The sequence below is a fragment of the Moschus berezovskii genome, chromosome 25, assembly GCF_049115385.1.
Source record: "Moschus berezovskii isolate FMDL1 chromosome 25, NW_MosBer_1.0, whole genome shotgun sequence".
NCBI classification, from domain to species: Eukaryota; Metazoa; Chordata; class Mammalia; order Artiodactyla; family Moschidae; genus Moschus; species Moschus berezovskii.
The window spans coordinates 40,050,163-40,068,130 of NC_142484.1; the positions used below are offsets into that span (position 1 = coordinate 40,050,163).

The 17,968-nt window shown below is 43.1% G+C and overlaps 1 protein-coding gene across 2 annotated transcripts in view; it reads left to right on the forward strand.

Moving 5' to 3' along the window:
• The window catches only part of CCDC81 (coiled-coil domain containing 81), a 40,726-nt gene extending 24,060 nt beyond the window's left edge, over positions 1-16,666 (forward strand). For both annotated transcript variants that reach the window (XM_055415074.2, XM_088832049.1), the window contains 8 exons: positions 500-593; positions 1,014-1,160; positions 1,808-1,912; positions 4,629-4,801; positions 6,349-6,427; positions 7,130-7,350; positions 13,408-13,533; positions 16,303-16,666. In XM_055415074.2, coding sequence (XP_055271049.2) covers positions 500-593; positions 1,014-1,160; positions 1,808-1,912; positions 4,629-4,801; positions 6,349-6,427; positions 7,130-7,350; positions 13,408-13,533; positions 16,303-16,444 — 1,087 coding nt within the window. In that variant the 3' untranslated portion in view covers positions 16,445-16,666. The remainder of the gene's footprint in view (positions 1-499; positions 594-1,013; positions 1,161-1,807; positions 1,913-4,628; positions 4,802-6,348; positions 6,428-7,129; positions 7,351-13,407; positions 13,534-16,302) is intronic.
• The last annotated feature ends 1,302 nt before the right edge of the window (positions 16,667-17,968 follow it).

Genomic DNA, 17,968 nt, shown 5'->3' on the forward strand with positions numbered 1-17,968 from the left:
CAATTTCACTGAATTGGTAACTGAGACTTTGTACAATTATCCAGTTTGTCTAATGCCAGTCAACTTCTAATAAAGAAAGCCGGGTTTTGAACCTGAATTTATCTGATATAAAGGTTAGGCTTTTAACCTCTATACATGTACATACTCTAAAGAAAACTGCTGAGATATTTTTTATTTTCTTATATTTATGTGTGCATGCATGCTTAGTCACTTCAGTCATGTCTGACTCTTTGCAACCCTATGGACTGTAGACCACCAGGCTCCTCTGTCCATGGGATTCTCCAGGCAAGGTCACTGGAATGGGTTGCCATGCCAGGGCATCTTCCCATCGCAGGGACTGAAGCTGCATCTTTTATGTCTCCTGTATTGGTAGGCTAGTTCTTTGCCACCTGGGAAGCCCTCTTATATTTATAGTTGTTTCTAAAATTATCATTCATCATTGATTATACTTGATGTCAGGCTACATTAATATTAATTAATATTGCATTGTTTTTTATAGTGTATCATCTCCAGGTGGACTGAAAAATGATCATGAAATGAAGCCTAAAATTTCTCCAGGCACTTCTTGCAAGGACCATCATAGGGCAGGACAGGTACAGTGTCTTCAAAGAAACAGAGCCCAGTCAGAATCTCCTTCTGACTTCTGCTTCTCAAAGAGAATTCAAGGAATTGGTCTTTCTTTAATACACGGGTATGGCTCAAGTACACAGGACCTATAATGGGACTGTGATAAATCTATCTACTAGTCAAAATCTACTGGTTAACAGAAATAGGTCTGAGAAATCTCTAATTTTCAGTTGCTTTAAACACATCTGTTTAAGAGTTGAGTAAATTCTCTGGAATATTGGTGGGGCCCTCTCTGAAATATCCCATTTGGATAATATCACGAATACATCCTTTTATGAAGTCTACTTCTCGACACCCCCTAGCCTTTTTGGAGAGCTTGGGAAGGAAATGCAGAGCAAAGAAAGTAAAAGGTAAAAATCAATTTGCCCTAAAACTCGATGTTATAGGAAATGTGTTACATATGCTTGCAACGAGCGCAGCGAAATTCCCCACTGTACTACACCGAGGAGAGGAGGAGGAGAGAGATGGAAGAGGAGCGACTCATCCAGGAGTATCTCATGTTGAAAGACCAAGAGACTATCTTCAAAGAGCAGGTACTTCCGCACCTCCGTTAAGGAGTGTTTAACACGGGGCAGGAGAACATGATTATCAAATGCCATTTAAAAAGCTCCAGCGTGTAGCTTAACGGTAGTGTATTTAGTCGTTTACCTACTGCTGAATTCAAACTTAGGTTATGTCCAAGTTTTCACTAATAATAAACAGCCCGGGGCTAAATATCCATGTAGTTGGTGTTTGCACCTGTACTGATTTTTTTCCCCCTCCCTAAGGACTGAATTTTAAAGGTGGAATTCCTGGCTTTTTGATTTATCATAAAATATAACCCCAGGCAAGTCTTTTCCCTTCAGATTCATGGCCTATCTTGAGTAAAGATGGAATGGCACCTTCACCTTTGCTCTATCCTGATTTCTGAACTTTTCAATAACTGGCCCTACTGCCTTCTTGTGATATCATAGGGAACCATTCCTGAAATCTTCCTTCCTTCTTACGATCCCTGTAGAAGTGGTGCCTCGAGTCCAGGAATGGGAAACAAAAGCCCACTTTAAAAAAAAAATTTATAAACACATCAGAAAGTACCATTACCTCCCAAAGGCAGCTTTCTACCTTAGTTGGGTTATTTTAATGTAGTAGAATTAAATTTTTAAAGACTCTATTTCAACTTGTAATGATTTTTTTTTCAAAGATGAGAAGTCTGGCTAGTAGAGAACAGAATCAAAAGAATGCCGCCTATAATCTTGGAGTTGCTGAAGCTATAAGAATCCACAAGAATGAGAAACCTGAATTTTATGTAAGAATCTTTTCAAAATTTCTGTTGCTGATACCTGCCCTAGTTGCAGGCATTTGGGTCTACTCACATTGCATGTTGCGCCGTTTTTAAAAAGTGGTAAGGCTGTGCAAGGCTGATGTTTCCTTCCAAGGCGGGAGCGGCCCACTGTCTGTCTCCGCATGTTCACAATCATAATACAGTTCCTGTGGCTGGTCACTGTAGTGCTTGTCAGGGATGGTGATTCTCAGCTGGGACCTGGGAGAGGCGGGGTTAGGAGACAATGTATTCCATTCCTGCCCCAGGATCAGAGGATCTAAACAGAGAACAAATATCTCCTGGGAGCTTCCTGGAAATACAGAATCTAGGGTGCCACCTCACACCTCACAGAATGAGAATCTACATTTCAGTAAGGTATTTAGGTGACTTGTAGCTTCCTTAAGTTTGAGAGAGGCTTCCCAGGTGGCTCAGTGGTAAAGAATCTGCCTGCTAATGTAAGAGTTGCAGGTTCAATCTGTGGGTTTGGAAGATCCCCTGGAGGAGGGCATGGCAACCCACTCCAGTATTCTTGCTTGGAGAATCCTACGGACAGAGGAGCCTGGTGGGCTACAGTCCATGGGTTCGCAAAAGAGTTGGGCACGACTGAAAGACTAAACACTAAGTTTGAGAAGTCCAGCTTCAGATGGAGGTGAGCCACCTGCCTTGCTATTAATTGTTTTCAGTCATGATGTGCCTACTTTTATTTCTGCTTGTTCTTCTTTTTACCTCACTATCGAGGTAATGTGACACTCTGGATATACACCTAATAGATTTTCTTTATTTACCATCAAACATCTCATTGAATTATTTTGTGCTGGCCACTGTACTAGTAGCTAAGAATACAAAAATGAAGAATAAGACAAAGTCCGTCTCTAAAGACATTTCAGGATAAAGAGATAAGACTGTGATAAACTAAATGCTATGATAAATCTTTGAACAGGGCAGAGAGGGGAATCACTTAACCCAGACCAGAGATCTGGGAAGACTTCCTGGCATACAGGAGTTAGGTCAAGAAGTGAATGGAGGCAAAACCTTCCGGTCAGGGGCAGCAGGGAGTGAGCAAGAGAGAGCACCGTGCTTTTGAGCTGTAGGCCCGATCTCTCCCTCCTCTTAGGTAGATTTAAGGTTCAGATTATATGTTTATCACTGCCCAATTGGAATCTCCTCTTTGTTATAACTGTAGGTGCTTAAAGTGAAAAAGATCAAAACAGAAGTTTTGATCCCTCTTCTCAACCTGTTCTTCTCCCAGCCTTCCCATTTCAGCAAGTCGCATCACCAGCCCGACAGCTGCACGCACCCTTACCTAAAGTGATCCCAGATCCCTTCTCCTCCGTCCCTGCTCGTCCAGCCATCTTCAAGTCCACTTGCCTTCACCTCCAAAATGTATCCAGCATCTCTTCCACATCAGTGGTACCCGACCCTAGCCCAAGCCGCATTTCTAGAAGGTCTAACTTTTGTGGTGGTTTCCTAGTTAGGCTCTCTGCCTGCCTTCCTACAATCCACATAGAAGCCAAAGTGATCTTTTAAAACTGTTCACCGGAACAGATCATTCTCCATACAGAGCCTCTAATGGCCTTCCATTGAATTAAAATAAGGCTAAACAGCTGACCTTGACCGCTCACTCCCCCTGGTTTGGCCCACCTCCCTCTTTGAGCCCCCCTGCCGTGCTTCCACCTCAGCCACGTGGACCTTCTTTCTGCTTGTTTTCATCTAGTGTCTTTGCTCTTGCTGCTCCTTCTGTATGGGTCCCTGATATTTGCAGTGGAGGTGACCCAGTCACCACCTTAATAAAAGCCTTCCCTGATAACCAGTTAACTCCGTTTCCATCCAGTTACTTGCTATGATAAAGAAGACCTCATAGCACCTTGTTGCTGTTCAGTCACTGAATCATGTCCAGCTCTTTTAGAACCCCAAGGACTGTAGGCCCACCAGGCTCCTCTGTCCATGGGATTCTCCAGGCAAGAATACTGGAGTGGGTTGCCATTCCCTTCTCCAGGGGAATCTTCCTGACCTGGGGATGGAACCCGCATCTTACGCATTGGCAGGTGGATTCTTTTCCACTGAGCCACGAGGAAGCCCTCATAGCACACATTAATCTCTTAAATTATCTGTGCATTGTTGTGTGTTGACTGGCTGTCTCTGGCACCAGCATGTGGGATCAGTGAGAGTGAGGCTCTCTGTTGGTCTCGGTTCTTGGTCACGGTGGGGTTCCCAGTGTTGAGAGTGGCCAGGCCCAAGTAGGTGCTATATTCTCCTTCTTCCACCCCCTTGCATTCCTGCTGATGCTTCTGCACTCACTCAGAATTCCTTCTTCTTTCAGTACGGATGTGTAAGTACTAGTGGAGGACCTACTCCTTGAAGTCCTTTTTTGTCTCCCTCTCAGTTATGGGGCTGTGGTCAGTAGTATTCAGATTCATCCTTAAGTGCACTCGTATTAATCTGTGGATCACTAGCTATTTGCCACGTTGAAGACAGGGCAAATATGATAACTTAATGTTTTCTGGTTGACATTTTCCAAATGATTATCTTTGTTCTTTGATGCTTTTTGGAGAAGGAAATGGCAGCCCACTCCGGTACTCTTGCCTGGAAATTCCCATGGATGGAGGAACCAGGTAAGTTACAGTCCATGCGACTTCACTTTCACTTTCTTTGATGCTTTTTATGATTCTAGAGTAAATGAGTTGCTTCTCTTTCATTCTAGAAATCCTTCCTGTTTGATAAACGGCCACTCAGTCCTGAGATTAATGCTTTTAAGCAAGAGGAGTATTCCCAAAGTCTCCTGAGACAAATGGATCACAGACGGGAAAAGGACATAAAGCAAAGGCAAAACAGAGAGCTGATGGACCGCCTGGAACAAGTGCAGCTCACAGACGAGTGAGTCTCTGAAAAGACAGGTTTGGAATGTTCATGGGACACTTCTTCCCCTGTAGATTGAATCATCGCTGGTAGTCCCGTTAGTACAGCTCTGCACATTAACCCAGCTAGCAGCCGGTACCAGAGCATAACACTGCATTAGAAACGAGAAAAAGCCAGCATTATTATAACTATCATTATAGTAACTATGGCTGCTTATAATCCTTTTGATTACAGGGTATCATTTTGTATTTTTAAGCGAGATACTATTTAAGCATCGGGTCTTCATTGTGGTTTGTGGGCTTCTCTCTAGCTGTGGCGTGCTAGCTCTAGGGCTGCAGCCTTAGCTGCCCCGTGGCATTTGGGATCTTAGTTCCCTGATCCAACTGTGTCCCCTGCATTGGAAGGTAGGTTCTTAACCACTAGACCACCAGGGAAGTCCCCATTTTGAACTGTTTTGTTGTCACTAATCCTTGTTGATGGTGGAAAGGACTTGTCTTGAGCAGGCTTCGTTCCATTATTCCCAGATGACCTCAAGGCAAAGCTGAGTTTTATTATAACTAAGAAGGGGGGTCCTGTGCAAGCCAAGGGCAGAAATGTATGGGAGACTCAGGAGGGCTGAAACCAGCTCCTTACTTGACATTGTCTGTATTCTAGCTGACACATGGATGAATTTCAATCTCAATTCCAAATTTTTAGGAAAGAATCTGATTGATTGGTCCTGCATGGGCTATCGGAGACCTAGGTTAGGGCCAGGGCCACAGAGTTCAAACATGCTAGAGGGGATACACTTCTGCTGCTGGAGGGAAATTAAGGAGGCTGCTGGGGTGAGAGAGAGACCTCAAAAACAAATAAGCAGCTAGATTCTGTGGCCAAAAAGCTTTTTTATGTAAAATGCATATGTTTTGTTATTTTCACTTTACAGATCATGTGGAGGTGGCATAAAACAGATGTGTGTTACAATAGGAAGATCATTCTTATAAAGGAATCTTGTGATGAATCATTTTATTGTGTTATAGACATTTTCTGCTTTCCTATCTAGATTTTTTTTTAAGCATGGGGGGAGAAGGGATGCCTGACTTACTGGCAGTGCATTTGGAAAATATGGTTGGTCAGTTGCTTATTCTCTACCTATCTGTCCTTGTCTGCGGGCTTTCCCAGTGACTCAGCGTTAGGGACTCTGCCTGCAATACAGGAGATCTGGGTTTGATCCCTGGGTTGGAAAGATCCCCTGGACGAGGAAATGGCAACTCACTCCAGTGTTCTTGCCTGGAGAATCCCACGGTCAGGAACTTTGTGGGCTACAGTCCATGGGGTCGCAAAGAGTTGGACACGACTGAAGTGACTTAGCAACAGCATCAGCTGTCCTTGTCTACTAGCCTATGGATTTGGATTTCTCTTTTCTTTCTTAAAGTAAAAGTTCCTGGAAGGAAAAAAATATCACTTTTTGTTTACCAGGTTCTTATTCCTGTTAATATTTATTAAACACACGTTGTTGATGTTAATCTGTGTTACGAAAGACTCTGTAACAAACTGTGCCCTCACCTTCTCTTATCTGTAACTGCCAGACTTGCTGCGCAAAGAGCCAAATATATAAAAGACAAGATGGAAGAGACACAGTGTTACAAGAGAGCTCTGGATGCCCAGGTGAGGGGACAATTATTACTTTAAAATTGTGCAGTATTTCTGGCTGCTTTTGGTCCCCACGGATGGAGTAGTTGAAATCAGTAGGAATGAGCTGCCAAGGGCTGGAGATGTGACATATTTGGGAACAATTCTTAGTTAATCTCAGTTGATTAACTAGCTGTAATACAGTTTTGTGCATTTATTGCACTGATGCTATAAAACCTGGACCTTGTGGGTATATCTGTCCCCAAATAAGTGTTCTCTCTCCTTTAATATTGCTGTAAACAGTGATGTCCATGTAGCACGTTTAACTTTTTTAATGTTTCCCAGATACACTGCAAACTACTGAATTTACACGTTTCCTTGTAAAATAAGCTTCTCCTCCTATCCAGATTTGTGTGTGTGTGTGTGTTCTACCAATTAACTACTTTTGCAGTTTTATTCCTTTGTTATTTTTCCTACTTTGTTTTGTGTAATAGGGAAAAAATAGAAAAGCTGGAATCCCCACCCTCCCCTAAAAAGGCGTGCAGTGTTTCAGTAGCATTCTAAAAATTTGTGTGAATCCTGTAATGTTATGAACGCCCTTCTGTGTTATCCATTTGGTGTTTTTTGAGGCCCTTGTGGCTCCCGCCCAGGTGCTGGTTTTTGCTATGCCACGGCCTCGTGCCTGACGTCTAGCCCCTGGTATAACTGTGATCTGCATTCTGTGTGTCCCTGCCTCAGATAAAGAACAGATGCCCTCAGCTGCCTGTGTTTGAGCCAGACTCTTCTAAGCCCATCTTTGGTAAGAATGAGGGTGAGATGATGATGGAAAAGCGAAAGAGAGACCAGAATTATATGAAGCATCAGATGGAGGCCGCTGCTAACAACAAGAGGAGAGCCATCCTGCACCAGCTGGTGGACCAAACGCGGGATTTACTGATGCTTCAGAGGACACACAGAGAGTAAGACCCCTGGCTCTTTCCTCCCCCCGCTCCTCTCCTGCCCCCCAAAGAAGCAATCATCACAGTGAACACACTAAAGAGTTACCATGTGCAAAACATTGTTCTACGCTTATTATACGCTTTATCTTGTATCGTCCCTACAACTCAACCTATGGACAAAAGCTTGTAAAGTAATAACGGACCCATTTAAAAGGAATATTATGTATACGTGTATATATATATGTATATATATATAATGGTGTAAGATAACCAATAACGAATTCCAAATGCATTATCTTTTTCATACTCTTTTCCTAATGGTTTATTATAAGATGCTGGCTATAGTTCTCTTACTGTTTGTCTATTTTATATATAGTAATTTGTATCTGTTAATCCTAAACTCCTAATTTATCCCCCCCCTACTCCCTTTCCCTTTTGGTAACCATAAGTTTGGAGAAGTATCTGTTCGAGTCTCATACCCGTTATCACTTTATTTATTTGCTATATTTACGATTTTGTTGTTTGCTTTCCTACTGTAGAGTTTTAAAAATACTCTTTAATCTCCATTTTTTAAAAATTGAATTACTTAGCATTTCATAGTTTTAAAAGCTTTCTGGTGATTCCATCGGGCAGCTAAGTTCACAGGTGACATCTAGGCTCTGCAGGTTTGGTTAAGAAGGATGTCCCTTTGGAACTATGTATTACTTGGTTGAGGTTTTCCAGGTGGCTCAGTAGTACAGAATCCACCTGCCAATGCAGGAGACACAGGTTTGATCCCTGGGTCAGAAAGATCCCCTGGAGAAGGCAGTGGGCTACCCACTCCAGTATTTTTTCCTTGGAAGTCCCATGGACAGAGGAGCTTGGTGGGCTGCAGTCCCATGGAGTCGCAAAGAATCAGGCATGACTTAGAGACTAAACAATAACAACAAAGTCACAAACAAACTTTCTCGATCCTATGTCTCCCTCAAGTTAACTTTCCCCAGTTTTCTTTCCCTGTCCAGGACAATGTCTGAACAGAGTTGTCCACCCCAGCATTGTCCGAACGTGAATCACAGATGTTCTGTCCTGCTCACGTGGACACAAAGATGTGAAACTCAGATCCTTTCTCAACCTCCACTAAATCTGTGCATATAGTAAGCTGTGCTGATGTTTGCTGGTGCAGGGGTGCTGAAGGTGAGAACATTCTGGAAATCAGAGCTCTGAGCAAACATGAGCTGTGGTCTTTACTTGGTTATCTCTTTTGTCGGAGCTCTGATCATAAACTTCCTTTTCTGTATGGGCCAGGTCCTTGTCTTCTGTTTCTATATCCTTTACTGATTATTCCAGTCTCTCTTACTTCTCTCTTCTTTTCCAGCTGGCCCACCTTCAGCCCATCTCAAGATGAGAATTTAGGTCTTCCTGTGGCAAATAGAAGGTCACTTTCTTTCAGAGAGAAATGATTTAATCTGTGTGATCTAAAGATGCCTGCTGACATAATTTTACTTGTTTTACATTTTTTTCTTTAAACTTTCCTGTTTTTGCTTTTAAAAAATATAACAACTCATGCTCACTAAAATTATCAATGGGTAGAAAGATTTTTTTAAAAAAGGCTAATAATCTCTCCTACCAAGTAGTCTGTGTTAAGATTAGTGTTCTACATTTTTTCCTATTTCTTTTATAAATGTATTAAAAAATGTACACTTACATATTTTTCCTTCCATTTTGCAAATGAAAATGAGGTGTGTGAGATTACTCTAGAACCCAACCTTTCTTTAACCTAATAATGTGTCATTAATTTGTATTTGGAGAAGGCAATGGCAAGCCACTCCAGTACTCTTGCCTGGAGAGTCCCGTGGACGGAGGAGCCTGGTAGGCTGCAGTCCATGGGGTCGCTACGAGTCAGACACGACTGAGCGACTTCACTTTCACTTTTCACTTTCACACATTGGAGAAGGAAATGGCAACCCACTCCAGTGTTCTTGCCTGGAGAACCCCAGGGACGGGGGAGCCTGGTGGGCTGCCGTCTATGGGGTCACACAGAGTCGGAGACGACTGAAGTGACTTAGCAGCAGCAGCAGCAATTTGTATTTAGGTCAGTACATATATATAAAATTCATTTTTCTTTAATAACAGGATACTATAATATATAATATGGCTTATATAGTTTAACTTTTGCACCATTGATGAACATTCACTTTATTTCCAGGTATTTTGCTATTATACCAATTCTGCATTAAACACTTTTCTTATATATATTTATACTGGTTGTTTTGTTTCTATTGGATAAATTCCTAAAAGTGGTGTTGCTGTTAGTGGGAATGTAAATTGGTACAACCACTATGGCAAACAGTGGTGGTTTCTCAAATAAATTAGAATCACTGTTCAGTTCAGTTCAGTCCCTCAGTCGTGTCCGACTCTTTGGCACCCCAAGGACTGCAGCACGCCAGGTATCCCTGTCCATCACCAACTCCCAGAGTTTACTCAAACTCATGTCCATTGAGTTGGTGATGCCATCTAGCCATCTCATCCTCTGTCATCCCCTTCTCCTGCCTTCAATCTTTCCCAGCATCAGGATCTTTTCAAATGAGTCATCTCTTCGAATCAAGTGGCCAAAATACTGGAGTTTCAGCTTCACCATCAGTCCCTCCAATGAATATTCAGGACTGATTTCCTTTAGGATGGACTGGTTGGATCTCCTTGCAGTCCAAGGGGCTCTTTAATAGTCTTCTCCAACACCACAGTTCAAAAGCTTCAATTCTTCAGCGCTCAGCTTTCTTTATAGTCCAGTTCTCACATCCATACATGACCATTGGAAAAAACATAGCCTTAACTAGATGGACCTTTGTTGGCAAAGTAATGTCTCTGCTTTTTAATATGCTGTCTAGGTTGGTCATAACTTTCCTTCCAAGGAGTAAGCGTCTTTTAATTTCATTGCTGCAGTCACCACATGCAGTCATTTTGGAGCCCCCCAAAATAAAGTCTGCCACTGTTTCCACTGTTTCCCAGTATATTTGCCATGAAGTGATGGGACCAGATGCCATGATCTTTGTTTTCTGAATGTTGAGCTTTAAGCCAACTTTTTTACTCTTCTCTTTCACTTCCATCAAGAGGCTCTTTAGTTCTTCACTTTCTACTCTAAGGGTGGTGTTATCTGTATATCTGAGGTTATTGATATTTCTCCCAGAAATCTTGATTCCAGCTTGTGCTTCATCCAGCCCAGCGTTTCTCATGATGTACTCTGCATATAAGTTAAATAAGCAGGGTGACAATATACAGCCTTGAGGTACTCCTATTCCTATTTGGAACCAGTCTATTGTTCCATGTCCAGTTCTAACTGTTGCTTCCTGACCTGCATACAGATTTCTCAAGAGGAAAGTCAGGTGGTCTGGTATTCCCATCTCTTTCAGAATTTTCCAGTTTATTGTGATCCACACAGTCAAAGGCCTTGGCATAGTCAATAAAGCAGAAATAGATAATTTTCTGGAACTGTATGATTCCATAGTTCCACTTCTATGTATATAACCAAAAGATTTGAAAGCATGCTCTTTCAGAGATATTTGCACACTTATGCTCATAGCAGCATTATTTATCATAGCCAAGAAATAGCAACCCAAACAGCCAATCACAGATGAATGGATAAGTGAAGTACAGCATACACATACATGGAATATTATGCAGCCTTAAAAAGAAAGTTCTGACACATGCAAAAATGTGGGTGAACCTTGAGGACACTATGTTAAGTGAAATAAACCAATCACACAAAAAAAGGACACTGTATGACTCCATTTACATAAGGTAATTAGAGTAGTAATTCAGTTTGGTTCAGTTCAGCCGCTCAGTCATGTCCGACTCTTTGCGACCCCATGAATCACAGCACACCAGGCCTCCCTGTCCATCACCAACTCCTGGAGTTCACTTAAACTCATGTCCATTGAGTTGGTGATGCCATCCAGCCATCTCATTCTCTGTTGTCCCCTTCTCCTCCTGCCCCCAATCCCTCCCAGCATCAGAGTCTTTTCCAGTGAGTCAACTCTTCGCATGAGGTAGCCAAAGTATTGGAGTTTCAGCTTTAGCATCAGTCCCTCCAATGAACACCTAGGACTGATCTCCTTTAGAATGGACTGGTTGGATCGCCTTGCAGTCCAAGGGACTCTCAAGAGTCTTCTCCAACACCACAGTTCAAAAGCATCAATTTTTCGGCAATCAACTTTCTTCACAGTCCAGCTCTCACATCCATACATGACCACTGGAAAAACTATAGCCTTGACTAGACGGACCTTTGTTGGCAAAGTAATGTCTCTGCTTTTTAATGTGCTATCTAGGTTGGTCATAACTTTCCTTCCAAGGAGTAAGCGTCTTTTAATTTCATGGCTGCAATCAGCATCTGCAGTGATTTTGGAGCCCCCCAAAATAAAGTCTGACACTGTTTCCACTGTTTCCCCATCTATTTCCCATGAAGTGTTGGGACCGATGCCATGATCTTTGTTTTCCGAATGTTGAGCTTCAAGCCAGCCTTTTCACTCCCCTCTTTCACTTTCATCAAGAGGCTTTTGAGTTCCTCTTCACTTTCTGCCATAAGGGTGGTGTCATCTGCATATCTGAGGTTATTGATATTTCTCCCAGCAATCTTGATTCCAGCCTGTGCTTCTTCTAGCCCAGCGATCCTCATGATGTACACTGCATATAAATTAAATAAGCAGGGTGACAATATACAACCTTGACGTACTCCTTTTCCTATTTGGAACCAGTCTGTTGTCCCATGTCCAGTTCTAACTGTTGCTTCCTGACCTGCATACAGGTACTCCTTTTTAGAGTAGTCTAATTAATGGAAACAAAGTAGAAGGGTAGTTGACAGGGGTTGGGGGAGGGAAAAATAGGGAGTTTAATGGGTTTAGAATTTCAATTTTGCAAGGTGAAAAAAGGTATTTTATGTATGTTAGATATATTCCCATGATTGCATGATAGTGGGAATATACTTAACACCATATATCTGTATGTTTAGAAATGGTTAAGAAAGTCAACTTTATGTGTTTTTTACTACAATTTAAAAAACTGAAAAGATAAAAAAGGTTATGAAAAAAATGTATATAATAAGTACCACTCAGTCATTGAACTCCCATTGTGTGATAGGAATTGGCACTTTCTGTACATTATCCTACTTAATCTCCATAATGACCACACAATAGCTATTGAATCAACGCTTGTTAGAAGATAATGTGGCCGTGCTATTTTAGAAGTGAACCAGCACAAAGCATGTGACAAGTTTTTATCGGCAGGTCCTGACACCTAGTGGCGGTTGGTACCTGTACCACTAGAGTCTTCAGAGCAGCAGGCTAAATCAAGGGTCACATTCAGTGAAGTCCCTTCCAGAATTTAATGAGAACAGACTGTAAGAGTTTTAGCTTGGCAAGAAAGAGACACATGTATATTGAGCCCAGTTTAGGGTGATTCACAATCGTCATGAGTATGTGTTTGGAGATCAGAGGTAGGAACAATATTGGGAATCCTGGAACACTCTACTTGAAGGGTGATAATATATTGCAGTCATTTCTTTGATGACGTGACCCTTGCCAAACACTGTTTTTTTTAAACCTTCTTCACAGTGTTGGATACATTCTCCATTCACTTTCTTTTGCCTAGTCATTTGTCCCCCCGCCCCGCCCCTTTCTAACCGTTCATTTGTATGCCTGTCTACATTGTCTTGTAAAACTCCTGGAAGAACTGGTGGGCTGGCTACTGACAGCTGAGTCTGGACTAAAAGGAAAGAAAAAAAGTATAGGAAACCATGTGAGATGAATCTTCAGATCAGCTAAATTAGCCTCCAAGGAAATAGATGGCTTTAAAAGCTGAATTTAACTGGAAAGAGGTTTTACTACTACTAATTTAAACCCAGATTGATGATGAAAGGCCTTAGATCCATAAATTATTTGCGAGAGTTTCACCATGTTTTTACCATGTTCATGTCTCTTAGTCTGTTTCAAAGGGTGGGGAACAAAACCAGGAAGTTTTCTGTTAACTTAGAATAAAAGGAATGGGGCTCCTAAGGCTGGTGCCTTTCCCAGTATTAGAAATGGAATCAGACTGTTCTGTTCTCTCTAGGCACTTGGCAGACAGAAATGCTGAGCTTGAGCGGGTGAACAGAATCAACCAAAGCTTACAGGATGATTGGGAAAGGAGTGCTGCCATGAAGAAGTATCGAGACTTGGAGCAGAAGGCTTTTGAGCGGTAATACCTGATTGCACCTGAAGTTTTATTTGCAAAGCAAATCCCCTCTGCATCTTGTTTTGTTCCTGCTAATCCTGGGATGACAGATAGGTTTTAAATGTCAACTTCAGTTTATTAGCATTGACTGCCTAGAGAGCTTCATGAGGAGGAAAGAATTCTGGGTTCAGTGGGAAATACTGCTGTGACCTGGGACGGCGACTGTTGTGTTCTATGCTATATGTTTGCCACCTCTGTGCTGATCTTTGCCTCTGTGTAATAGGTTTGTTTTCTTTTTGTGGAGGCTTAGGGAGGCCTGGGGAGAGGGGAGGAGGGTGGAAATTCTCTTTGGAAATAATTAGCTGGAAATAGGAATAGAGTGTTTCTGCCTGAACGCATGTTAGGCTTATGTAATGGTCTCATAAGAATAGAGTCAAGGGGCTGTGGATAAGACTAGCAATCGGAAAAGTGAGATGCCCAACCAAGAACACCTTCCTGAAATGTATTATATTTCTGCTCACTCTCCCCTGCTATCTATTTACAATCTAGAGTCAGGGAATCTAGATGTTTTTAAGAATTAACACTAACTTTAGAGAGGCAGCTAATACTTTTTGCCTTATTTTTTCTTATTTCTAAGGTGGGGAAATTAAACATTTGCCTGGCTTGGCTAACACAGGAATTTGGGGGATGAAATAAAGAGATAGAAAATCATTATACTTTAAAAATTGAAAATGCTTTACCACATGTAAGGTATGATTTCATAGAATGTTAAAAACTTGAAGAAACAAAATCTATATAATCAAACATTACAAAAACCTGAAAATACCAAAGTAACATTCAATTGCTAATTATCAACAAAGTTTTATCATAAAAAATTGTTACAGTGGATCTTGATCTTATAACTAACCTTTTCGTTTTAGATTTTAAGGCATTCCTCACCTATCTTTTGAATGGGCAGAACCCATATTTTGTGACAATGAAAGTATGAGAGATGATGTGGAGAACAGATTTCAAAGAAGTGGGGTTGTTTGGCCTAGAGAAGAGGAAGAGAAAGGGCAGCTGGATATTTTAAACTATTTTCTTAATGTTGTGAAAAAGCAGGTCAAAGGCAATAAGATTAGTGTCAAGGAGATTTTAGTTGGATTTTGGAAGAAGACTTGGCTAATGTTGTGATAAAGGATAGCGACACAACATATGCTTGAGTGGCAGGATGCCCTGACTGCTCCACAGACACAGCAAAATGGACCTCTCACCTGAAGACGTAGGCCAAGCTGTGGGCAGGGACTCAACAGGGAGGAGGAATTGTTGCTAAAGCTGAAACTCCAATACTTTGGCCACCTCATGCGACGAGTTGACTCACTGGAAAAGACTCTGATGCTGGGAAGGATTGGGGGCGGGAGGAGAAGGAGACGACAGAGAATGAGATGGCTGGATGGCATCACCGACTCGATGGACATGAGTTTGAGTGAACTCCAGGAGTTGGTGATGGACAGGGAGGCCTGGTGTGCTGTGATTCATGGGGTCGCAAAGAGTCGGACATGACTGAGCGACTGAACTGAACTGAACTGAAAAAGAAAACAAAGTAAAAGCAAAATTAAGGTTCACGTGTATGCAGTTGGCTTCCCTGATAGCTCAGTTGGTAAAAAATCCACCTGCAATACAAAAGACCCCGGTTCGATTCCTGGGTCGGGAAGATCCCCTGGAGAAGGGAACCCACTGCAGTATTCTGGCCTGGAGAATTCCATGGACTGTATAATCCATGGGGTCTCAAAGAGTTGGACACTACTGAGCGACTTTCATTTTCACTTTGTATGCAGTTAGCTTGTGATACTCCTTCCTATCCCCAAAGGAAGCCAGGTAGGTCTCCCCTGCCCATTGACAAGGCCGTCTTTTTTTTCCTTTGAGGATTATCACTGATTTTTTTTTTAACAATCTCACCTGTACATGAATTTTGATAGGGTAGGGAAGAACACTGTGGAGACTGTCCTGCATCATGGAGGAAAATGGCTGAAGTGGAAAAGCAGCCACTGTCATCCCTCCATCTCTGCTTTCAACTGCTTTTGTCCTCTTTCTCTGTCTCCACTTTCTCTCCTGCCCTCCACTCTCCAGAGGCTCCTGGCCCTCTGGGTCTTTTCACTGAAATCTAGTCTCCCCTGTCTTCACTGTTTGCTGATAACCAGCAACTCAATGGCGTGATCTTCTCTCAAAATCTGTCTCCTGGGAAGCCCGACAGGTGAAGGCCCCGCATAGGGCCAAGCAGGAAACACCAAAGCTCTGGAGTTTTCCCATTGGCGCTGACTGTGTAACTCTGAGCGGGTCTTGCGTTCTCTGAGGGTTTAGGTTGGGTGAGGGGAGAGGACTTGAGGTCAGACAGGAAGGTACCACTCAGAGCCTGTTCCGTTCCGTCGCTCAGTTGTGTCCGACTCTATGCGACCCCGTGGACTGTAGCCTACCAGGCTTCTCCGTCCATGGGATTCTCCAGGCAAGAATACTGGAGTGGGTTACCGTTTCCTTCTCCAGGGGATCTTCCCGACCCAGGGATCGAACCCGGGTCTCCCGCCTTGGAGGCAGACGCTTTAACCTCTGAGCCACCCAGAAAGAGACGCGGGAGATGCCCTTCCTGGGGTGACCAGCAGGTGGCAGCGCGGGGGATCACGGATGGACCGGAAGCTCCTGGAGGGCAGGGGCCCGGCACTGCTCCTGCCCGCCGTCCTGGCTCTAGTTTCCAGGCGAGGCGCGCAGCAAGGACTCAGGTGGCACTGGCCGATGACTGCTCTTCCTCCATCTCTGCAGGGCCTCTGACAAGCTCTTCCTGCTGGACCAATGTGAGAAGTACCGGCGCTGCAAGCAGTGCCAGAGGCGCACCTCCAACAGGGGCGAGAGCAACCTGTGGCCCCTCAACAAGTACATGCACGGCTCCCGGCTGTTCGTATAAAGCCCAGATTCTGGGCCTGCCTCTCCTGGGGAAAGTCTTTTTTTTTTAAGGGTGATAATGAAACTTCATATTTTTACTTTAGAGGAAAAAAATAATATTACTGTGCCATTCTGGTGCTTTTTGGGAGTAGATCAGATTCCTATAGAGAGAACGGCTTCTCCCTGCCTGTCTCCCCCCCAACCCACCCCAGGCCACCAAGGAACCTGGACTGGGAAAGTGGAACCCCGCTTCACTGTGGTTGAGAGGAGGGTGCTGACCCAACCCACCACTCACTCTGTGACTTTGTTTAGGAACCTTTTTCTTCACCTATAACAAAGAGTGACATAATAAATATTTTCTACGAGTTTTGACTATGCAGAACAATTCGTGATAGTGAATCATACCACGCCTCCCCAAGGCTGGAAATGTGTGAACCTCCCAAAGGTAGGTCAGGCTATTTGCCTCAGGCGGTCATAAGCAATGCTTCTGGAGTTTTCTAGTTGATGACACACCTGGGACTTGTTGGGATCTCAGGGATATTTTTCCTTTGGTGAGCTTCTGGCCAACCATTCCACCATTCTGCCCGTTTCTGCACCACTACTGACTGTATGTTTACTGTTTGGATAAGTGAATACTGTGAGGGGAGCCTGGCTGGCTTGCCAGGGTCCACTTTCTTCTCTCATTGCATCCAATCTTTATTGGAGGATAATTGCTTTACAATTCTGTGTTAGTTTCTACTAACACAAAGTATTATCAGACACACACACACGTATGTATATGTCCCCTCTCTCTTGAGCCTCCCTCCTGCCCGATCCCACCCCTGTAGGTCATCACAGAGCCCCGAGCTGAGCTCCCTGTGCTATAGAGCAGCTTCCTGCTAGCTGTCTATTTTACACATAGCAGTATGTATTTGCCAATGCTACTCTCTCAACTCACCCCCCGCTTACCCTCCCTGTATCTGTTGTCTGTCTGCATCTCTACTCCTGCCCTGCAAATAGGTTCACCAGTACCATTTTTCTAGATTCCGTGTATACCTGGCATCCATTCTTAAGCTGTACGTGCTGTGGGTGAGGAAGAGCTTCGTGTTGAGGGACTGATTTTCAGTTAAGGTATATGTACTCTTTTTTAAAAAATTGAAATTTACTTGCTTTTAATTGGAGGGTAATTGCTTTACAATATTGTGTTGGTTTCTGCCAAATATCAACAAGAATCAGCCATAGGTATATGTATGTCCCCTTCTTCTTGAACCTCCCTTTCACCGCCTATGATTTATGTGTTCTTAAACAAAACTTTTTTCACTTATCTTTACTCTTTGGCCTTCCTCTCCCTGCCCTGTCCTACCACTTCAGGTGAAACAATTAACAAAGCAGAGCGATGTCTGGGTTTATGATATGTAAAAGCTAGGCAGAAAGTCCCTTAGACACTCTGCTTTCTGCCTGTGTTTTTCTTAGAAAGAAACATGTGGGGAGACACTGAGAACACTCTGCTTCCCTGGTGGCTCAGTGGTCAAGAATCCGCCTGCCAACGCAGGAGACATGGGTTTGA